General features: G+C 44.6%; 1 protein-coding gene across 4 annotated transcripts in view; it reads left to right on the top strand.

Annotated features, from left to right (window-relative positions):
- Nucleotides 1-245: 245 nt before the first annotated feature.
- RMI2 (RecQ mediated genome instability 2) overlaps nt 246-25,006 on the top strand; it is a 78,129-nt gene continuing 53,368 nt past the window's right edge. For 2 of the 4 annotated variants that reach the window (XM_069647800.1, XM_069647802.1), the window contains exons 1-2: nt 487-594; nt 875-970. In XM_069647800.1, coding sequence (XP_069503901.1) covers nt 968-970 — 3 coding nt within the window. In that variant the 5' untranslated portion in view covers nt 487-594; nt 875-967. The other 2 variants (XM_069647801.1, XM_069647799.1) reach the window with 2 other exon arrangements.

Genomic DNA, 25,006 nt, shown 5'->3' with positions numbered 1-25,006 from the left:
ATGTATTTCTCTGACAAAATCTTCCTCCCAGATGCTTCAGAATGTTTGCATGTATGTTGCAAGTATGCCCTAAATTCAGTACAAAATATACATCTACTTTATTTTCAAATCATGTTCATAAAAAGGCTACAAGATACTTAATCGTGTATGAGCCAAAGGTGCGCGCGCTGTCTAACTGTTAGTGCAGACCATGTAAACTACACAAGTACGAAAGAGCCACATCCCCGGCTAAGTCAGAGAGATTCCAGTGCAGGTTTTCCCTCTCTCTCACGGCTACACGCACGGTTGTGCTGCAGTGCACAGTTTCCCGCCGAAAGTCCAAGTTATTGGCCGAGCTTTCAGTTTAATGTCTGTACCGTACATGTGTGACAAGGAAGGCGTCGGTTTTGGTGTGTTGTCGCAGTGCCCAGCCAGCTCTGCCCCTTTCGACACGAATTATCCCGCGTTCGGAGAGATACGTCCGCGTCACATACAGGGTGAGTTACTTCAGACTTAGGTGGAGGGCGGGGCCAGCATGGCGAGTGAAAAGTATGAGCTGCAGCCGGTTCTCGACGAAATCGTTGTGGTCCACTTGTACAGAAACACGTTTCAGCGGTAAGTATCCAAAGCATGTTTGTTATGCGATTGGTAGGGCATTACAAAATATAAAAGCAGATGCTTATCTAAATGCCTTGACCTCAGTCTGTGGTGTGGGTGTGTGTCTTCCTTTTTTTTTCTTGTTTGCTTTCTGGGACTTGTAGTTCAGCTTTTCCCATTATAAAATTCGGACTACAAGTCCCAGAATGCAAAGAAGAAAAAACAATATTACTGGCACATACAGATTGGAACGGGTCATGTTGGTTGTGAACTAACGTCCTGTCTATTGTTATTTCAGTTGCCCTTGTTACTGATGGCACAATGCAATGGGGAGCTGGCAGTGAACCCCAGTATGGTTTCTAACGTCATTTGCGTAAGCTGGTAAGAGTTGATGGTAAGTTCACATTCCACAAGTTTCAGCACTTCCCCTTCTACATTCAATACGTAACTTTTCAATTAAAGCAGCAGTGTTAAATTATTTGTTCTTGTTTATCCTTCCTGTTAATCAAATATCTCAACTGTATATAAATAATGTGCTTCATAATTTAATAACGTTAATCAGTTCTTGGTAAACCAATAAGTATGTATTTGATTTAGCATACATCCATGTAAGAAATAAGCACTTATGGTCACACAGGAGCGTGCAAATGTTAGAAACCGGAGGCAGTGAGTCTCTTATAATGGGGAGAGTTTGAGTGGCATGATGACTGAGGATGAGAAGGGGTATATTGCACAGATACCGGGAACAATACAGTGGACGTAATTAGGACAAGTAATTGTCAATGGATAGGCAGTCCGGCCAACTAAACATGAGCTCTGACCTCAAATTATTAAGTGCTAGTGTAGTAGGGAAAAGAGAGGTAAGTGGCAAGTTAGTGGCGAGGAAAGGTGTAGTAGTAAGGCTGGAGAGGTGAGTCAAGAGTATAGTTCAGAAGCCAGGAGGTGGGCTTTTAATTTGTTTTGATGCATCAATGTAGACTGTGTTTCGATTTGCAGAGGGGAGGGAGTTCCAAGTAAGAAGAGCAAGAAGAGTGAAAGAGCAGAAGCGAGAGTTGCCATTTGGTGGTGGAGGAGGCAGAGCGAAGGCTGTTAAAGGGTGTGTTGGGGTTGATAGAAGAGGATGCATATGGTGGTGCCTTTTGTGTTTCCCTTCTATGGGGCCCTTGTTTTCCCCAGATGTTGCTGCGCAGCAGCGTGCCAAAATGGGGGGGACACATAGACAGAGAGAAAGAAGTGTCTTTATTTAATTTCTCTCTTTCTGATGACAAATGTGGCAAAACCCTAAAGTGCACGCGCGAGGGCGTGCGTTCCTATTGGTTCCGTCCAGCATGACAAAGCTCCTCATCACGCTGCATTATCGGGTCCTTCCCGGACATGACATCTTTCCCTCTCGGGCAAAACAAACCACCGTACTCGCAGTTCAATTTAAAAGAATTTCAATCAACCTCTTGTGATACATCGCTTTGGTCTTGCTGACATCGCCATTGCGGGTCCAGGCTCATTTGAGCCTGCATCATCATTTCTTGACCCGTCTTGCTTGCCTTCTTCATTGTTCTCCTCTCTATCATGCTCCTTCTCTCCCTCATGATAAAGCTTGAATTGTGACACGTTCCGGTTGATCACCCTGCCCAGGGATCGGGCAGTCACCATGGATCCCTTGATCTGGGTGATTACTAATTTCTCTGGATCAAACCTTGACTCCGATTTTCGTACTTGTTTCTGACACACGAGCACGATGTCTCCATATTTCCGACATACAAGCACCTTGTTTGACATGTAGAAGACTTTGCTCTCTGTCATCAGCATATCTTTTCATTTCACGTTTCTTTGCTGCATCCTCTGCCTGAAGTGTCATGAGGTCATTCTCCCGAGGCTCTTCTCTGTGAGGAAGTCGCGTTCTCACTTTTCTTTGAAATACCAGCTCAGATGGGCACCTTCCCGTTATCATGTTCGTGGAATTTCTGTAATCCCGGAGCATGTGGCACACCGCTTTATTTAATGACATCTGGCTGAGCTCATTTTGTTAAAGCACTTTCTTTGAACTCCCCATGAACTTCTCAATCATTCCATTGGCTTGCCAGGGATGCAGCGCACAATCAAAATGCTTTTTAAATTTATGAATTTGGATTCAGCTTTGAGAAGGCAGCCAACCTGTCTCACACCCCCCTTAACGTACACCCCATGTCGCAATGGACCATGAACCAGGCAGGTGTAATAATGAAATATTTATTTTATTTTAATTTTGAATAGAAATCAAACACATTCAATATAGGGCAGCAATCACCAGTGTGGTGATAATTACATAGGAACATAATAGAATACACTTAGTTTAACCTTCTAGCACAGGAGACACAATGGACAATTGAAAGAAAGCAAAATTATTTTTGGGGTAGTGCTTTTAAATGGCACCACAGTTAAGCATTCCCCCTGCAATACCCCCTCAAACCTCTGTTAACCAAATTTTGTGTGGGCGGAGAGGAGTAGCAAAGAGTCAGGTATACTATGCAAAATCGGATTGAAAATCCGACCTACCACCCCTAAATGGGAGCTCCCTTGAAAATTGAGTAAAATGGCACTCGGAATTACTAAACAGTTGTTTTATATATGCGGTTGAAAGAATGAGGCAAGAATGTGTGTGGCTGTACTAACGAGGCAAGAAAATTCACAAGCTACAAGGCAATGTACTAACAGGCATACAGTTTAGAAAATTGACTTTGGAATAAAGACAGTGCAGCAAGAATCACGTGGCAAAATTGCAATTTCTACATTTCAGGGGTTTAAACAGCAAAACGGTGTGGAAAATGAGATAAGCCGACAAAATCGGAATGCGGTTTTAATGCTAAGGTACAAAGGCACATAACAGATATGATATGAAAGAGAAAGGATAACTGTACGAATTCTTAAAGGGAAGGGAAACTCGGTTGTTCAACGGGAACAATTTCACGGGACTACTCGGTTTTGTTAGTAAAGTGATTTCTTTTACTGAGCTATATTTTAGTGACTAGATTGTTAAAGAAAGAATGTGAGGAGGTTACTTGCAATGGCAACTGCGTTCAGCTCTATATGGGAATTAATTAAATTATTCAAAATAGTACTAAGAACTTACACAACGGAGAGAGATGGTTTGGAAAGAATTGTGCTAACACATGGAGATTAGTACTAATTTTCCTAAGGACAGGATGACAATTTAAGAATTTACTAGGGTATTTACAGGGTTTGACAAATGGCGAGGTAACAGAGCAAAGGATGCAGCTTTTTGGTTACTGCGGAAGGGTGATACTTACAACAAGCACTTGAATGGGGTAGTTTGGACAGCAAACCGGGTTTCTGGACAGCAAGGCAAGATCTCGTCACTGCGCAGCGGCAGGCTTTCCTGGAGGGGACAGCTGGGCCTAATCTGGTCACTGTAGTCAGCGAGGTGCATCAGCTGGGCAAAACACGGAGCGGGGCAAAAGACGGTCTGGTCGCTGGATAATCCCAAAAATGGTTCCACAGCCTTTCTCCCTGAATTATTGCAATTTTTGTAGGGTTTAATTCTGAATTGGAGCTTCAGCGTGGGTAAGAGGTTCTGCCTGGATCTGCTCTCAGCTTCCCCTGGCCCGGCACTGGAATCTGGATTCTTGCAGGGTGAATGTGGAATGTTTGGATCCCTGGATGTTAATTTATGAATGCAGGATTTTCTTGAATCTTGGATTTTTGAATGTCCTCACTCCCCCCCCCCCCCTAAACTTCCTTATTTTATAAAGGCCGGATGACATCAGAGGATTTTTACGATGTGGGCAGAACTAAGCTAGACCTACCTCTAAGAATTGGATAGGTCAGCCTGTGCATGTCGCCGCCTCCCTGTCCGCAGATTGGACTGAAGGAAGTGACTCACTTATATTGTGTGTGTTTTTACAATGTGCTTTGTTCTACCAAGTTACTTTAGCCAAAATCAGTTATGGAGCAAAACATTATATTTACAAATGTCATTATCAGGAAAATTAGATAGGCAGATTCCCTATTTCACAAGGGACCTTTCTGTCCAAACGCCAAGTTTGTGCGATATTGTTTCATCATTCTGGCAATCTTTTCCCATTTCCATGGAAAACATTTCACCTAAAATTATACAATTGTCTACATATATATGTATTATCACTGGGCATGTTAGCATTAATTTTCAAAACTGTACCGTGTACACTCTCCCCAGAAATGACATTCTACTGCCATTTGCATCCACAACATGTCGGAAGAACCTACAATGTCTTTGTATTATGACATTTAAACAGTCATAATTTCATATTACTGTTTATTTAGGTTACTGAAATAAACACTTTCATATCAAAAATGCAGCTGAAGAGCGGTGTCGCCAGGAATTCACACTTGCCCGTGACAAGGCCAGTCCCCCTGATCCATTGTTCTTGGCTGGAGAAACGCCAGGAAGTCTGACGAGGTCGCCACATCCCACACCTTCGCCCCTTTCATGTGCCCAGGGACTGGTCCACTTGGGAAAGGTAATTCTGTTCCCAGGGGAGGCAGGGTTCTTTGAAGCCAGTGCCTGCCAAACCATTTCTGCTGGTCTCAAAGTAATTTCATTTATTTATTTTTTCCTTTCTTTAAACAGAACCCAAGTCTTTTTGGGAGTACATATCGTGTATATTTTAGAGCAAACCCCCATCTTCCAGCACATTTCTGTGCAAGCACATGGCATCATTTTGATAATTCACTTTCCAAAGGCATTTTCCTGCTTGGCAAAAGCACCATTTTACACGTGGGTTAATTTTTCTTGGATGTCACTTTACAAATGTGGTTTTTCTTTGCATCTTTATTCTGAACATTTCCATAGCCCTAGTCAATTTCTACTACTCAGGAATATGTTCAACACAAGGGTTCTTTGAAATTGACATAATCACAGAAGGAGAGAGAGAGCTTCTTGTGAGGAATTTTGCCAGTACCACTTTGTTGCAAAAGTAAAACGCTTGCTGTATGGCCTGGAGTGAATTTCTTTTCTATTTCACAGATTTTACTTGACACACATGCCATTCAGTGAGGAATGCCCTCCTTTGCTGGTGTGTAACCTGAAGATAGGTGGGCATGAATGGATCAGCACCCAAACTGTGTACTGTGGAAAAGATGAAAATAACACTGGTGCATATTCCTTTTAAACACAGAATATTTTCTTTTTCAGTGTGAAGTTTTGAGCTGGCAGAATAGCAGCGCTGCCTTTGAATTCTTTTCTTTGGTGCACATGAAGAAAATACATGCATCAATTCTTGGGGTGTTCTATGTTTCAACTCGCCCCATGTGTGCTTGACAGAGCCAGCACAGCCATTATTTTTGAAACTGCAAAGTGCAGTTTTGATGCAAGGGAATAGTGCTGCGCAGAGCTAGCGCAGCCGTACTTCTTGTAACTGCTGAAAATGCAGTTTGGTGATGTAGGGGAAGTTCTGCTGGGCTAGTAAATGTACCGCACAGATTGCCATGTCTACTACCTGCTGGCATAGATCCTTAGGTGAAATTATGCTCTGCCCACACATCACCAATCTTGCAGTCACCGACCGCTCATCCTTCACATGTCTGAATGCTTGCATTTCTTGTTTCAAAATCACTTGATTTCTTGTGCGTAGTCCAATGACTGTCTCTCCACCTGCGATCTGTTATGGGCTCTTTCACTTTCTGCAATGTTCTGTCATTCATGGTGTCATCTCTCATCATCCTTGTCGTAAGTGGCTTCAGTGTTGCCTGCTGGCTGAGTAAACAAATGTATTCCTCTGCCATGGATGAGTTTTTGTTTCCCAAGCGGGTGCCAGGATATGAAGTCCGACGGATTGTACTCCTTTTTTTTAATATCCTGGCTTGTGAACGATTGTGAAGTTAAAGTCCTGCAGCTTTTTTACCACCTCTCCATTCTGGGAGGCATTTTGCAATAGGGGTTTCCATATATAGTGACTAGGGCTTGGTGATCAGTAACCACTGTGAATGTCTTTCCCAGCAAGAACATTTGAAAGTGCTCACAAGCCCAGACGACTGCTAGGCCTTCCCTTTCTGATTGTATTTTGTTTCAACATAAGCACCCAGACCTACCAGGCTAGCATCCCTTGTTCCGTGCAATTGGCTGGATCAAAATATACCATGCACTCAGCTGATTCGATGCCTTTCTTTATTCGTGCAAATGCCACTTGACACAGTCAACCCTACTTTTATTCCTTTCCCTGTTTGGTGAGCTCTCTTAAAGGCGCACTGATCGTAGCAAAATCCTTAAGGTACCTGCTGCAGTAACTAACCATACCTAGAAACGACCTCACCTCACTTCACTCATGTCTTGTAGGGGCGAGATTTCTACAATATCGGTCACTTTTCTGGGATCAGGCCTCATTCCATCTTGTGAGAACACATGTTCAAAGAACTTGAGGTGCTTCTTGTGAAATGCACACTTTTCGGCATTCAGTGTTAGCCCTACATCAGAGAGAGCCAGACACACCTGATGTAATGTTCGATCGTGTTGTTCGAGATCCACACCAAAAACTAAAATATTGACGCTGTAATTAAAGCAGTTCTTGATGTGTCTAATTACTCTCCTGATGCTCTCCTAGAAGATTTCGGCAACTGACAATATCCTAAAGCTTAATCTCTTGTTCTGAAACAAGCCCTTGTGAGTTGCAAATGTAGTTATGTAATGTGATTATTCATCCAACCGTTTCTGGTGGTACCCTTTGGTATAGATCAAGCTTAGTGAATATTCTTGCTCCATTTAGCATAATCATATCGTCCAGATGCATACCAGGATGTTGTTCTCGTTCAATTGCTTTGTTGGCTTGACGCATGTCCACAGACAGCCACATTTTATCAAATAATCATTGCTCGGACACGGCGTCCACATGCGAGACCCATGGGGTGGGACCACAGGTAGGTTCTACAATGTCTTCTCTCAATAGGCATTCAATGTTCTTCTCTACTTGCGGTTGTAGGTGAATGGGTATTCATCAGGGGTGCTGCGCTACTGACCCATCTATGTGAAGGGTAACTGGGTCTCCTTTCAAACATCAGTTCCCTTGAACAATTCTGATAATCATTGCATTATTGACAATGTTGCATGATATACATCACTGCAGCAATTTTCATTTCGAGGGCTGTGGGTCTCCCCAGAAGATTACTTCCCAGCACTTCTCCTTGGAGGACCTACAACTCCGTCATGGCTTGTCACCCTTTGTAGCTTAGTTGTATCAAGAACTTTCCATGTTTTTGGACTGGATCCCTGGCGTCCCACTGGCATACTTTCAACTCTGATGGTATCAACTTGGGTGGATGCAGCATTTTGCGAAATTCTGAGATGCACATTATGTTGAGCATAGCTCCTGTTCCCATGACAAACTTGGCGGGGTGTTGACCTACTTCGATATTGATGTCTCCTTTCGGGGCATTCACCATATCGGTTATCATATATGCTTACTCATGCAGGACTCTTTCCTGCACTGCAGGGGATGATGGAGACCTCCCTGTAATTTGCAGCACATGACTAACCAGATCTCTTCTCGCGTTGACATCTTTAATGGGCCCTGGCGGGCGCATACTGTATTCTGGTCTGGTCCCACTGCTGCTGCTTCTTTGTGCCTGGTGTGGTGGTGCATTACACACTCTTGCCATGTGGTTTTCCCTTCCATAGTTGGGGCATTTGTGTCCAAATGCAGGGCATCACGTGCCTTCCTTGTGTGGGAATGGTAGACCACACCTATAGCATTTTCCAGTTGAGCCATGCCTTCAGGCCGCGGTATTGCTAGAGTTGTTGCCTCTTTCTCCTTGCCTGATGTAATATGCCTGCTCTTTTCCCAGTCCCTTATTTGTCTCAATCTGCGTGGCCTGGTAATCTTCTCTCGCTTCGGTCCTTGCCATTTGCAAGATGGTGTCAAGGGGAAGAGGTTTGCTGTGTAGCCTCTTCCTGAACGGGAATGATGGGCACCCTCCAATAAATTTCAGTCTAATGGCTTCTTCATTTGAACATTTGTGATCACAGTGAGCGATTTGCGCAGTCGCAAATGCATCTATGGACTTACCCGTCATTTGACATTTTGTGTTGAACATATGTTTCTCATGGTCTAGGTTGCGCTCAGGGTCAAAACATGTACACAGGGCCTCCTCGAGTCCCTCATATGTCTTTAGTTCTTCAGGTGACAACGTAGGAATGAGCTTTTCAACTTCATCTCCCACTAAGTTGATGAGCAATTTTCTGGCAAACGTACTTGGCGCCTTCTCGTCGTATGCAGCAATGTAGTTCTCAAACCTTCACAACTATCTTTCCCATTGCTATCCCAAGGCTTGCTGGTCACCCATGTAAAAAGGGTCTGGTGATGGGTTACTCATCCTTGGACCTTTCACTTGTCGGCCTCTGACCTTGTCTCTCTTTACCCCCAGACATGTTAGCTGTAGACCTTGCACTCCAGTAATGTGTGGTAGTGACCAACTTTATATGTTAACATTTTTGTTTCTCTTTCTTTTCTCATGTGAGGAGGTGCAATGATCCCACCTTCATTGCCAGATTTGGACTCACTTCTATGGAGAACTTGTCGTCCCCAACTGTCGTGGCACAGCAGTGCACCAAAATGAGGGACGTGGAGACAGAGAAAAAAGTGTCTCTTTATTTACTTTCTCTCTTTCTGCTGACCACCACAGCAAAACCCTAATGCGCATGTGCGCATTCCCATTGGTTCCAGTCCAGCGTGACGAGACTGTTTGTCACGCTGCATTCACTGTGTGCTTCCCTGACACAACAGTGCCTTACTGTTGATGGATTTATGCACTTGTAGGACAAATTTGAATTTGACCCTGTTTTGCATAGTTAGCCAGCCTGCTGGCGTTAGGAAGAAGTAGGGGTAAAGCGAGGGAGTTCAAAGTCCTATTAGCAAAGTTAATATTTTTTTCAGGGGGACAGAATGCATGGTTTGGAGTTCCAAAGGGGATACTGGCGCAGTAGTCGAGTTTAGAGAAGACAAGAGTAGTTATGGGATGTTTGGTGGTTTTGAAGGGAAGGAGGTGCAAGATTGTCCTAATATTTATGAGGTTGAGGCAAGCCGCTGTTGCAGTTTTATAGATGAAGTTTCAGAATGTGGGTGAAGGGTCACAGATGACACCAAGTTTAGAGCTGTAGAGAAGGGAAGAGTGTTGGTGGGAATTGGATAGTTAGGGAAGGAGAAGCAAGACAGATTATGTAGGGAAGAACAACACCTCTGTTTTGGAGGAGTTTAGCATAGCAGAATATGAGACCATCCCGTAAACAGTAGAAAGACAGTCAGAGATTTTGGTAGATGGGTGAGTGGCGAGTTCAGGATAGGAGAAAAAGATTTGGGTGTTGTCTGCAAAGAGTTGGTACGAGAACCCAAAGGAGAAGATCAGTGCCACAAGATCAGAAGTGTACAGTGTGAAAAGGAAGTGACCCAATACAGAGCCGTGCGGAGCACGAACAGTAAGAGGAGTGAGTTGAGAGTTGGTGTTGTTGCAGAAAACAAGAGATTTGACAGGGTTCCGGGTAGGAGTTGGTCCAGCAAATGCTTAATCACAAATCCCAAGCAGAGAGAGAGTATTGAGGAGATCAGAGTGATCGCTGGTATCAAAGGCAGCAGATAAGGTGAGTAGGACTTGGATAGGTTGGAATGTTCGACAGATGCAATAATGTTGGGGATATTCATGAGAGCAGTTTCAGTACAGTGGCAGTAGCAGAAACCAGATTTTGAAGGGGCTTAGGAAGGTTGTGCGTGTCAAGAAATGTTAAGACAGTTGAATGCAACTCTTTTCAAACCTTCGATTAGTGAGGAAGAAGCGACATGAGGCAAGTTGGTGGGCAGGTTTGGATCTGGACTTTGGAAAGTAGAGAAAAGCATATGGAATCGAAGGATGGGTTGAAGAGATTAGCGAGGTGAGAGGACTCTAGAGGGTTTGACAAGCTGAAGAACAAGAGGATTTGATGGCCCACAGGAGGGGTTAGCCTTCATCAGCTGTGCAAGAACTTCTGCAGTGTGGGTATGACTGAAGTATGAGATAGAAGCAGTGAAACATGGTAGAGTAGGTGGAGTGAGAAAATACGAAGATGGAGTAAGAGGGTGGTGGGGAGATATTGCCTGATTTTGGAAGCAAAGTGCTCGGCAAGGTCACTAACTGGTATAATTGTGGGTTTAGGGTGCGTTGGAGTCAGCGAGGATTGTTGGAATTTTGAAAGACATGCCAACTAGCTTGGTTGTGACAAAGGTCTGAAGTTATTTGGCCTCACTTTAAAAAGGGGAATTGCAAGCATAGTGTCGGAGGATTAATCCCCAAGGGATTACCCCCTTTTCTGAAATTAAGAGTGCCCTTTTAGAGCGAGTCGAACAAACGGAAGGGTTCTTTAAACAGAAGTTTACAGAAATACGCCTACTCTCTAACGAAAACATCATTAGAACTGGGGGCTAGGGTGCAAAACACTGTCTCGCCCTGGTTAGTGAAAAAGACTCCCTGAAACATTAGCCATAGAACAGTTCATGAAAGCCTTACCTCTCATGCTAAAGGTTAAACCCACTATAATACAGCAATTCAAATAGCCGAAGCCCATGCAGAAGCAGCTAAACAATTGAGATATATAAAGCATTGGAGACTAAACAAGAACACAGACCCTTCACTAAGAATACAGGCTTCGAAAAACATCCTAGGGAATTTCCCCTGGAAATACCGAGGAGAGAAGAAGTCAAAAGACCCATTCCCCATAAAGGATTCGCTTCTCCTAGAGAAGGAGGGAGGGGGAAAATGTCTGCACCTTTTATCCCTGTGTGTTTCTCCTGTGGGGAAAAAGGGCATTTGACCCAACTGCGACCTAAAATCAAACAACCGATGGAAATAGGATGATTGTCGTCGGAAGAATGGCCAGAAATTGAAAGTGAAATTTAAGAGGAAGTGGAATGTACAGAGGGATGTTTTTGTACATCCCAAGCCTTTTGACTCATTAACCTATAAAAGTAAATGGTATAGATGCCCTAACCCTAGTAGATTCCTTAAGTAAGCAGACTACAGTACGATCAGATTTGCTATATCCTAATGATCCAGAAGGGAGAAAACCAGTAAGGATAACGTGTAAATGGTTATGTTGAAGCCTATCCAAAAGTATCATTAACCCTGAAAGTGAGGAATCACCTGGTAACGATGTCACCAATAGTACCAGGTCTAATCGAAGAGAGGTCGTACCAACATTTTGACTCCAAAAATTCCGGCATATACAATATTGCGCATTTGCATGTACCAAAATTATGACTCATTTTGGTGCGACCCAAATGTGCAGTATTGTACACGACTGAGGGGTTTGCGGGGGGTATCCCCTGCACCCCTTGTTCAGAGTAATGGGAGTCGGGGGGGGGGGGGGGGGTTGCAGGGCTGTCCCCCGCTTCCATTACATGGAAAGTGGCAGACAAGAAAGTTAAAGTTTAAAAAAAGAAAAAAGGGACCTGCAGTGCCAGTTCCCACCGATTGTTAGTGGGAGGGAACTGACGCCGCAAGCATGGAGGGGAGTCGGCGACACACACAGAAGTGTGCTGCTGAAAAAGTTAGTAGGTAGGGGGGAAGCGGGTAGGGGGATGCAGGCAACAAGTAATCTATATGGTCACTGTTCCTCGCCATAATGGAAGTCCGTATTTTGCTAGGTGACATTTTTGGCAGCGCAGTGATCACATCGATTCCCCAGAAGAGGTAATATTGGTACTGACTTTCCCAACTTTAACAAATTATTAGGAAAATGTCACTATTCAATATCTAACTAGTCCCCCCCCCCCCGCCGCCCTACAATAGCTGGGAACTAGAGATGGAAGGTCTCGATCCCATATGAAATTGGAATATAGCGCCAAGGAGCTAGGGAGCAGAGTAGTCACCTATAATCAGAATCCTGAAAACCCACAAATGCCGATCTGTGAAGAAGGGGACGTCCAAAGCCAGAGGGGAAGGGTATGTGATGAATTGTGGGATTCAGTCACTGCTCCCAAGAGGGGAGCCCCTTCCTGTGAGGCTAGGGAGGTGAGCACGCTACACAATGTTCTCCATAGGGGGGCGGTAAGCGGGACCTCACAGGGAGAGACTCCCCTCTTGGGAACAAGAACTCCCTTTCTGGTGAGGAACTCCCTTTACGTTGTCTTCAAAAACCCAGGGCAACCATATCAGTTGACAAACAACAAGACTCCTCTTACCTTCTTCTGACATTATAATAACTTATGTATTTGCCTAGTACTGCGAAGAGTAAGAACAGAGTCGCCGTAAAGAATACCTGTCTGACAAATACTGAGATGAAGAAACTTGATGGAGTTATGCAAACAGTCTAAAGGAAGGACTATCCTGAGAAGCTGGTGAAGCACCAGCATTGCGTAATAAAAGTGGGAGTGACCCAAGATTGTCAAAACGAGAGCTGAGAATTGTAAACCAGCTGGAGACTTGAGACTGGTGACTGTGGGAGAACAGCGGTCTATTCCAGGAGGGACATCCACGCAGGGGTCAGGAGAAGACCCGAACAGAAGGTGCTTAAGGTAAAGCACACCAACAGCAAACCCGGAAAGTCTGTTTCCCGATGAGGGAAACCGAAGTGAAGGAAACTGAAGTGTGTGGTGGCATGATAGGACAGAGAAGCCAATATTCTCAGAGACCAGGACCCGATACGGAGGTGTGTCCAATGAAGTCGAGTATACAGATAGAACAACTGTCCAAACAAGGAGCCGAATGGAGTCTGATGCCGGCCCAGTGATGCAGCCCCAGTATAACAAAGGCAACTGGGAGAATAGGAGATCCGGTGTACAGGGCATGTGTGACACCTATATACACTTCTAGAGAAAGTATGATTGTGAAGAATGGAGGTGCCTACTCGTCCCAGTGAGTGGCAAGATTCCGAGAGGAGTGTAATTCAGTCAGGGACTCATCCTCCTCGCCCCAGTGTCTGGAAAAATGAAAAGAAGATTGCTAATTGCATAGGGACTCCTACTCGTACCAGTAACTGGCAAAATCATAAGAAGAGTGATAATTACACCAGGACTCATCAAACTCGTCCCTGTGACTGGCAAGATAATACAAAGAGTGAGAATCCTTCAGGGACTCGTCTTACTTGTCCCAGTAACCACTTAGAGTTTAAGAAGAGCAAGAGTCAAGTAAAGACTCCACCTACTCAATTCAATGAAGAGTTAAAAGAATTAAAGGAGTGGTACGGTTAGTTTAGCTTAGCCTTTTGGAGGGAGGATAGACTTGTTCGGACTTTGGACTTCACCATTGATGACGAGCACCCTAGTTTAGTTGTGTTAGGTAGGGAAAACCCTAGGATAGGAAATGTTAGGCATTTTCCTTTTATTATTTTCTAGCAAATACGTTGAACATGGAACCTATTAATCTGCCCCTTCCTTCTGACATACCACAGTGTCAATGAGAGAAAGGTAGAAATCCCTTTTAGCAATATCAAGTGAAGACTTTCATAGAGTCAATGGCAGAGAGGTGTAGTTGTAGGTGACTCCATCTGCGCAGGCGTATCCATGCAAGGACTGTGTATGAATGGGGAGACCCAAGGTTGAGGACACTGGGATTTAGGGTGAAAATTAACAGTGAGAAGGGGGAAGTCTGTATGGTATCAACACTGACATCATCCCCACTCTTTCTAGCTCCCATCCCTGACCTCCTCCCCACTCTTTCCCATCTCCCATCCCATCCAGGCAGCTGGTTCAGCCAGCCACCATCTCTTGAGATCTGTCAGCCACTTCTCTATATTAGGACACTTAGCGTTTTGCCAGCACAATAGACAGACCTTCACATTTAATAGCAACTGGGGGTCGGAGGTCGGAGAGCAACCAATCGGATTGCTTGGATCACGGGCTGGATCCCATGTTGCAAACCTGCGTTCCAAACAACCGGATGATTTCTTCCCCTGCCCCACCATCTCCCCACCTCCACCCCCCTCGCCCTCCCTTCCCTTAATGTTACATTTCCCGTCCCTCCCACTCCGTTACCTTTTTTCTTCCCATTGCTGCTGCCCCTCTGTCTTCCTTCTGGCCTTCAGATTGGGGCCAAAGTTAAAGCTTTCGCTATACTTTGGCTTTTAACTCTGGCACCAGGCCGGATTCGGTATTCTTGCTAACATGTGTTTCAAGACTTTCCGTCTTGTCTAGGATACATACCCAAGAGACATACCTGAGGTAGGTACACTTATTTAGTTATACTTAGATCATGTAGCTTCCGATATACGGCCACCCAAAACACCAGTAGCACCGGGTAGTCCCAGAAGACATGCATTAACCCTGCATACTCCCGTGCACACAATTAAAAGATGAGTTAGGAAATAGTCATCTGCGTGGGGGGGGGGGGGGGGGGGAAATAAACTCTATGCAGTAAATTATATTGTGACAGTTTGAACCGGGCGTTCTTCGAGACCTTTGGGTACAACGTCACTCTCTTCAAGGTGGTCTCATCAAATGAGATGCTGAAATTCGTCTCCCAGCTATCTTCAATCGAAGATTTCCTTTATTCAATAAAACGAGCATAGTCCCATACAGATGCGGTATTGCCCCTGATTCTTCTCTCACATTATAAAGTGTGGACAGCAGTTCATCGGTCTCTGGTTCAGAAGGCAAGGCTACTACTTTCTGGCAATATTAATGTCCCGCGTAAACAACGGACCAATCAGCAAGTCTGATCTGTCTCGTAGGTAAAAGGAAGCATGGCCCCATTTTCGAAACCATCCCCCATACCGCTATCTTATAAAAATGTCTTACCAGGCCTGCCTTCAGCCACCCAATTTATAGGCACTCTGCATGTCCTTCACTGAAGTCCTGTTAAAAACAAGCATGGCAAAGCTATCGAAGTCCTGTTTAAAATAAGCATTGGCAAAGCCAACTTTTTTGGCTTGTGCATATGTTTTGAAGCTTTTGCCATGCACTGCTATTAGATGCTCAGGTACTCTCACCATTTTGCCCCTGCTAACAACAATGTGCAGTTAATACCACTACGACTGTGCCCGACAAGCACCTTTCCGATGCCTAAACAAAAGCCCAACAGTTGGCATTGCCAATGCTTGTTTAAAGTTGCTGCTAACTTAGTTTGAATATCATTAGCCAGTTCACAAGGGTTCCGTGCATGTTATTATGTTTGATGTTTGTATAGTGCCTACTGCCATTGCTGTGGCTTCGAAAGCCATTTGGTTGGACGGCCTGTCAGAAGACCATAGTCTGTTCAAACATTAAAATAAAAGAGCATTACATTGAATACCGAATAGTAATTCGAATTAGGTGACTATTTAATTACTAGTAGACTAGATTAAAACATGAAGATCCTGTACAGCATTGTGTTCAGGCACAGAGATGACTGCTATGTCAGTGACTTTGTGACAGCTTAACCGATTTTATTATTTATTTTTTAATGGGACTTGGCTGTACTCTATGGGTTGCAGCGCAAAAGGGGGGATGCACATTATACATAGTCTATCAACCCCCCAATGCAACTGTCTACAGTTGAGGGCTGTGCTATACTTAACATGCAGAACACATGTACACTGAATAAAATGCAAGTGACATGCACAATTGTCAGATGTACCAAAGATATATTAAACACATGTTCTCTTGTCTGTACCATCGGGCTCTTGGAGTTGAAATGTTTTATATTTGATACAAACGTGATGGTGGTAACGCATAGCTATCTGTAGAGAAAAATACCACCTCATTCTCCATGACCTCACCAATCCCCAAGACTCCCAGTGCAATAGAGAAAAAACACTTGCCCCACCCACCATTTCCATTGCTGTCAAATCTGCTTGCCAGCCTTCTTATTGTTCATTTAAAATCATTATTGGTGTCACCTTCAGGTGCAGGCGGTTGTTCTTTATGCACGCGCTGAAGATGTATTTGTTAGACTCCCACCTCCAATACATTCAAAAGCATAGCGTTCTTTCTGGAAACAACACCTGTACCACTGATAGCTTCAATGTATGTTTCAATGGTCAGACTCCCTTGAACCCAAGGGACCGCGAGCTTCCTGCTGTTGCATGATTCTAAATTGAGGGAAGCTATTCACCTCCTGCTTGAAGCCCAGAAGAGCCTGGTTAGCTTGACACCAACAGCTACCAGGAGCTTCTTTTGGTTCCCCATGCCAACTGATGCAGAATAAACAAACCTATGTGACATTAACTTTCTGCATTTGGGACAATCTATAAATGAGCATTAGGACACATCTATGTGATGTATAGCACATAAGGGGTCACAAGTTTGCATTTTATGTGGAAGTTAGATTTGCAGAACGCTATGAACTGGCTCCTTGTTCCCCAGTGGTAGCTTCTGCTCTATGGTTAATTCCAGATGCTCAGGAGCTGCTTTTAGCTACTGCTTAGCCAATCTTAATTTCAAGACCTGTGTTGGCCGGATTTCACACCTTGCATGATGGGCGTAGGCATTGGTAGGTCACAGGCTGCTCATCGCTAATGTAGTAGTCCAAAATGCGGAGCAAATGCTTAGCTCACAGGATTGTCATGCACAGGTTGTGGAAGGGGCATGGACAGGTGTGTCACAGTTCTTGGGGCCTCACGGCTCAATCTGCAGTCCTAGTTCTGCCGCACTCCTACCAATGTTTGATTTTTATCAGACCAGCTCCACTTAGGGGCCACTGTGCCACAAGTTTTATTTTCAAATTGAGGACAAGCTCGATGGAGGTTACTGAATATATGTACCTCAGTTATCAGGAGGAATTGACACAAATCAATTTGATGGAAACATTGTTGTCATAGTGTAAATTGCCCAGATGACGGACTAGCGTCCAAAATGCATTGGCATCGACTACACTGTCTTGCGTCTGTTTTCTCTGAATTCACAGTTTGATCGAACCACTGAACATGATACTAAGCTGGATTATATGCATGTTAATTATGTCCACAGACCACTAATGTGATTAGCTATTTTAGCATTGATTGCGAGCATGCAGTTCTCTGAAACCTTTTCAGGGATTTGTTTGTGTGTACTTTAGAGTCCAGAGTTACCTGGGCCTTCTGTAGTGCTCCTCTAAGATAAGAAAATAGGAATACAACGTTGTTTACAGTTTACGTTCTAAAGAACGGAGGTGTCCGCCTTTCCCAGATTTCTTTACCGCTGTGTCATTGCAATCAGGACACAGAGGTAACAAGGGAGTGGGCCGGCTCACCACAGTAACATTATTATAATCCAAAATTAACAATTGAGGATAGGCCCAAGCAAAGAAGCCACACTGGATAGGCACCTGAGAGTAGCAGCGGATGTATCCACTCACTCTGCGGTCTCGCTCCAAAAGTCCTCGCTTTGCATGCTAGTGTTCTGTACATAACCCATTCACCCTCTGCATGCCAGACACATTTCCATTATTCGTTTTAGAAAGGGTGAAGTTTGGGCATGTGTGTGTTTGTCACAATATTCCTCCTTTTGTGAATAATAGGATCTATGGCAGTTCACTCCATTTAACTTGCAGTCCTTCAACCTCAAGGGTAATCTTCTTTCATGCCCTGATCGCCTAAGCACACATTGGGGCTCATTACAAGTTGGGTGGTAATATGGCGGTAATTCTGCCAACGTGGAATTACCTTTACTGCTATATTGTCAGGCGGAATTACCACTGTATTTCAACTTGGTGTGAGCGTGCACACACCATTGGCGGTAACAGTAATTCTGTTCCATCGGAATTACTGCCGAAAATTAAGTCCACGGCGGTAATTCCGCCCGTATTTGGCAGAATTACCTTTACCGCCATAGATGCAGTGCTAATGCCGCGGGTGAAATTACCGCCAGCGGAAATATCGTAATGGCCAGAACGGGAAGCATGGTGGCAGCCATTTTGAAATCAATCCTTTCAAAAGAGGAGATGGTACATCAATACCTTTTTTCTCAAATGGTGACCCACTGTTTTTTCAAAAACACTAATAAGCAGTGCAAAACATTTTTTAGTAAAAAATATACTTATTTTTATTTCATTAGGTATCATAGAAAATATAATACAATTCTAAAACACCTTGTAATAAACCAGGTAAATGATCTGAACACATTACATACAACAATGCAACATTAATCTATTTGTTGTGTTAACAAAGAACCCAACATGTTTCTGTCAACACAACCATTTAGGTCAGACATTCATAAGGGGGTATCCAGTTGCAGCTTTTAATCAGTGTCCGAACATGTATTTACTGGGAGAAGGTCACTTTTAAAAACTGCTATTATAGTATCGTGGAATTCCATTTAATGGACGGAACATATTCCAAAAATCCTTTTCAGTAGGACTTGTTATTTCTTCAAAAAACCCTTATGATGGGGCCGAGCAAAGGCACACTCCAATGAAGGCTAACACAATGAATGCAGCAGGGCCAAGCAAAGCAACTTCTCTTCATAACCCTAATTTACAGGATTGCTTTTCGTGGTACATCATGGCAAATTTCTCCACATCCTCAACTGGAAAACGTAAATGCTTCACTTAGAACCACACTGTATATGTATACATGAATGCTGCATTCATTGAGCGTTACCCTTCATTGGAGTGTGCCTTGCTCTGACCCATCATGTTGGGTTCTTTGTAAACACAACATATAGATTAATGATGCATTGTTGTATGTGATGTGTTCGGATTATTTACCTGGTTTATTACAAGGTGATTTAGAATTGTATTACATTTCCTATGATACTTAATAAAATCAAAATAAAAGTGTATATTTTTTACAAAAAAATGTATTTTGCGCTGATTATTAGTGTATTTGAAAAAAAACAGTGGGTCACCATTGGAGAAAAAAGGTATTGATGTTCTACCTCTTTTGAAATTACTGTATGTTGTCTTTCCCTAGACAGTGGAGCTAATTGTGTCTTGCAATAGACAAAAAATTAGGGAAACAGTACAAACCTGTATAATACTGAAGAAGCCATTTTGAAATCCCCATTAAGGAATTGCCATCCAAGCCCAAAACGCACTCCAAACAGTCCTCCGAGATAGGCAAAGGGAAGGTGTCAGAAATGCGCATGAGAAAACCCAAATTCAACGAGCGGGAGCTCACTGTTCTGGCAGAGGATGTGGTGGCCCATGCAGGGGAGCTATGTGGCCCACGCCACCGCAAGACATCCCCTCCACAGTGCAGGAATGACACATGGACCGAAAAAGGGACCAAGGTATCAGCCGTGGAAAATGGTATGGTGATGAAATAAGGAAGCACTGGTATGGTGATGAAATAAGGAAGCACTGGAATGGAACGACCTAAGAGGCAGTGTGCGGATGCTCGTCTCCAACCACCGTACGGACACAGTGGCCACAGGTGGAGGAATTGTGAAAAGCATCCTCCACATGGCGGGCCTGAAAGGCGTGGATACGGCAGAGGCGGGAGCCAGCAGCCAGGAAGACCCTAGTGAGTACATGAGTGAATAATGTGCCACATACACAACTATTACAATGGAATGGCAACAGACATACTTGCAGTCTCCCAGCCAATGCAGAAACAACACATGAAACACCTTGGGACAGTACATCAGTGTGCATGGTAGGTGTGAACTGCCTAAAAAGCAAACAATTTACCAGGTATATCCCCACCATCTTGTACCAGCACGTTCAACACCCATCCGCCAAAGAGCTGCAACACACTGCACATATGCAGGGTTAGAAATTGAGGGGAGCTGGGAGCTATTTAGCTCCTGCTTCTAGCACAGGTAGAGCCTGGTTAGCTTGAAACCAACAGCTACCAGGAGCTACTTTTGGCTCCTAGGGCCAACTGGTGCTTTACAAACATGTAAATGTCACATTAACTTTGAGTATTTGAGAATGTTAATAAAGAAAAATTAGAGCACATCTAATATACATTTAAACACATTGGTTTATACAAAATGGACAAAAAGGTAAATGAGCATCTTTGGTAGCTCTTGGTCCCCCCCCCATGACCCCCAGTAGCTCCTGCGTACGGGGTGATGCCTGACACCCAGGAGCTGGTTTCTTGCTCATCGAATCTCACTTTTGATCCCTGCATATGGCATACATGGAACAGCTGCAGATGTCTTAGTCAAACAACCATGAAATGCCACAAAACAGTAGCTGTAAGGCCTCTGTAAAGAGTGCTTCTCGCCAAATGTCACACCAACACTCCCATGGCTTGCAGGACATCCCTCATGTGACAGGAGAAGAGGATATGCATAACCAGCAAGCCCTACATTGGCACACATTTCCTTGCACATCTGTCAATTACATGACAAAACACTCCAGCCAAGGCGCACATAACAAACACTTGAGATTCACACTTAAACATGATGCCACCAATCCATCATACTGCCTGTCGTATGAAAAAGGCCACCATGTGGTGGTATGTCCCTGTGACCCCATTATACATTGCATACATTACATGAGAGCACACCCTACAACCTTCCAACAAGGTTAATGATGCACTCTTTACTGTCTCCCAAAAGGCACACAAGACACCCAGGTCCCCATGGAGGGCACCAGTGGGTTCGGCACACCTGGACCACCAAGTGCAGCTAATGGAGCAAACAATGCCACACCCAGAGAGGTCATTCCCCAGAAGGAAACCTCCGGGATTCCCCAGTCCAAGGGTCCTGCTGCCAGCACCTCTGGGGACACGGGCACATCTGCCACAGTCGTGGCAGTGGAACGAGACTCTACAGTGGACACCATCAAAACACCTGCTGTCACAGCAGCACCTGACACTGGCACCCCTGGTTCCTCCTCTCCAGCTGCCCCTGTGAAAGAGATGTCCCAGGGATCATCCCCGTGTGTGGCCATTCGCCCATGCAGTCTTCTCGCTCCCCTTTATCTTCTCGCTGTGCCCTCCATTGGCACCAAACGGAGGACACGGAATCACAGCCAGATGATGACGAGGTGCCTGATGAGCAGGTGTCTGGCATTCAGGGAATGCACCGCCATCCCTCACCAAGGCCAGTACAACAACCCACTGTGGATGACATCTGGGCGAGGCTCACACAGATGGAGTGGCGGCAGAATGCGATGGAGTGCAGGGCACGGGCAATGTGTGATGTGGCGCTCCATGCCTCCAGGAGGGTGTCCAGTGCCCTGGACTGACTTTGTCCTTGTGCTGCTGCGGGAACTGCAAGTACCACCCACACGAGCGGAAGGGTATGGGAGTTGTGTGTGCAAATGTCAGCCACCAACAATAACTTCTCCAGGGTCATCCCCCTCACCCTTCAGTAGGGAAAATGGCACTGTATAAATGACAACTTCAATACAATGTCCGGAGCAGTAAACCGGTAAGTTCCACGTGCTGCTACTCCCACAACAAAGCGTGCAAAGAGGAGGAGAAGGTAATGGACACATGTGTCACACAGGCTGCAAGGGCTTTGTTTTGGGGATAAGGGTGTGGGTAGGTTATTGTGTTGGGGATGAGGGTGTGGGGGAGGGTATTGCGTTGGGGATGAGGGTGTGGGGTAGGGTATTGGGTTCGGGATGAGGGTGTGGGGTAGGGTATTGGGTTGGGGATGAGGGTTTGGGGGGTATTGCATTGGGGATGAGGGTGTGGGGAGGGTATTGTGTTGGGGATTTTAACACTCGAGTATTAAATACAAGTTAACTTGAAGCAATGCTAGGACATACCTTTTTGTGTGAATGTGATTCCTTTTATACATGCCTATGCACAAAGGGGAGCAGCATTTGATTATCGATGTGATCGGTAATGATTGCATATTAGTTAATGCCGCACCAGAAGTCCATCCTTCCCTCCTCCCGCTCACTGTCTGGCAGCACTGCACCTGCAGGTAGTTGGTCTTTGTCATCTTTACTTTGCTTTACTTTATGCTTATAACGCGCCGTAAGCCTGCGGGCATCATCAAACGGACATCTCGCCTGAGCAAGATGTTGATGAGTTTGTAAACAATCGCTCTGTTTCTTGGCGAGTATCCTGATTCTAAATTGTGATGCCCGTGTCGCTTGACTAAAGGTTCACTGTTGTGTTTGTCCAACAGTGACAGGACATCTTTGAAGAAAGTGGTGCTTCTTTCTATGGTGGACGTGATCTCACGGCCAGCATAGAAAGAAGTACCACCTTCTTCGTCTTCATATAGAAAATATTAGCATACAAATACAATTAAAACCGCACATAAAGCATTGATATTTTTGTTCGGTGAATCAATGTAACAATCAACTAGAACCCCAATCGGATAAAGAGGTTTTTTCTTTAATAACTTAAGCTCATATTTTTGGTTCAGTTCATTGAGCATGGTATAATGCAATCAGTAGAAAATAAAGATATGAACAAATAAATTAATCCTCTCTCTTTGGCTCATGAAATCTAAAGATTGAATTCAAAGATATGTGTCCAACCTTCTCTGGCCCGTGCTTCAAGGCCCCTCCAGTTGGTTTTAGACACGAAAAAACGACCCTTCAGCAGGCCAAAGTTCGGCTCTATGGACAGACTCGTCCTGACGTGTGCCTCGTTGTAGGCCACCTCCTGTGGCGTACGTGGATTGCGCACAGGTATCATTAGCCAAGGTAGCTGGCAATATCCAGATTCAACTGCAAGAGCAAAAGTCACAGATGTCGGGCACTGTACGTTGTGGACTTGTTGACTATTCTAAGGGCATGTTGATGGACACTCTTTGAATGCGTTTTTCCATATTTTTCATACATGATTTTCCATTACAGTACTTGTATGTAGAGTCATTTGCTATGGAGAAACATGTGAATTGTCATTTTATACCATGCACACAGCTCACGGGCAGTACTCGTCACTTTCTTGGTCTGTGATTGACGTGGCGGAATGCATGTTGGCTGTGTTGGGCCTTTGCGTTACTGGGTGATAAGACGTTACTATACTGGTTTGCGTTCCATCCATTATATCCTCGAGTACATGGCATAACCTTCTGCAAGTGTTTCTTTGTCTTCGTGCAGTGTTGACATATGAAACTGGATATGTAGGGATGTGTTCAATTGCATTGTGGTTCCTGCAGTCCTGTGAGTGCTTTGCTTGCCTGCTGGGGCAATGTGCATTGCCTACATACTACTGCATTGTCCAGCATGTCCTTCTCCGGTTGGTTGGTAGCTGTCTTGTGCGGGGTGGGAGGGCAGGTGTTGACAGGGCATGCATTGTTCAGTTGTGGTAATGCCCACCCCCTTTCACGTTGCATTTGACTGGTGCTGCAAATTCAGTTTGTGTGATGGAACTTGTACTAACCCAGTATCCATATCCATTGCCCTCTGTGCCTTTCCATGTATGCATGCGGTACAGGGTGTTAAGCTAGTTGTCAGTTAAGGTCCAGGGTGAGGGCCTGACCCAGGGTATGGGCACTAGCCTTGCATGGCGGCTCCTCCTCCTCCTTTCTGCGCCCTATGCTGCTGTTCCAGCCTGTGCAGCTTAATGCAGAGCAGGAGCAGCTGCATGTCCCAGTTAGCAACAGCTGGTGTTGGAAAATGTGTTGGGGGAATAATGTGCTTTATGTACTCCTGAGTGGATTGGGTGTACCTGTGACTTGGTTTCTATCACCTGTATGCATTTTCCTCCACCTAGAAGATGGAGGTAACTGCACCGTGTTTTTGGCTGAATTACTGCCGATTCCCAGTGGAAATTGAGCTGTGTTTCGACTTGTAACACAGTGGAAATACCATTTCTGGTTCTGGCGGTAAATCTGCCAGCCGAATCAGCTCTTGGGCTAATTCTACCTATTCTTAGCAGTAATTTCGCTGGTGGTAATTCTGCAGATTGAATTGGCGACAAGTACATAGTTCGGCAGAGTAGTAAAAGTGGCGGTAATTCTGTTACTGCCACCTTTACTGCTTACCGCCAAACTCTTAATGAGCCAAATTGTCCTTGAGGTGAAAGGTTCTCTATTTCCTCTTCGATACAGAATCCATGTGACTTAGGTTCTACTTCTATGCCACCAGTTTCCTCTAATACGACTCCGTCATGTCTTTCTTCATCTTCTGACTGATTGTTGATTTCCATAACTTCTCCCTTTAAACCTGGACCCTGGTCCTTTCAGCAGATCTGCCCTATTCACTGTTGTCACTCCTGTTTGTATAGCATAACTCCATTTTCTATACACTGCTGTCTCCTGTAAGCATGTTATTCCTGGCTATCTTTATCACCTTCAAAGGGCTACTATACACGCTTTTGCGATATTGGTTTCTTATCTTAGTCTCCGGGTCATATATCGGTTGCTCACACTGCATACCTGACATTGTAACACAATTTATGATTTCAGTGAATCTTCAACTCTGTAACACATATTTCTTCCACTTATATGCTGTAATCCTCTCTTTCGGGTAACCGAGAAGGGGTCAGGCTTGAGTGAGCTGTCCTACACCAACAAAATGGTGGGACACATTAAAATATTCAACTTTGTATGGGATGAATCGGCCTCAATGGCTGTGAGCTTCGCATTGTGGTTTGAGGCCAGTGCCAACTACAGGCTTAATTTTCCTGTTGGGAATCAGTTTGCTCTTTCCACTTGTCCAGTGGCCTCGGGGATAATGTATGGCT

Source organism: Ambystoma mexicanum, chromosome 2q (genome assembly GCF_040938575.1).
Source record: "Ambystoma mexicanum isolate Mex_15411 chromosome 2q, UKY_AmexF1_1, whole genome shotgun sequence".
Taxonomy (NCBI): Eukaryota; Metazoa; Chordata; class Amphibia; order Caudata; family Ambystomatidae; genus Ambystoma; species Ambystoma mexicanum.
Note: the sequence above shows the minus strand (reverse complement) of the source record. Positions and strands in the feature narration are given on the sequence as shown.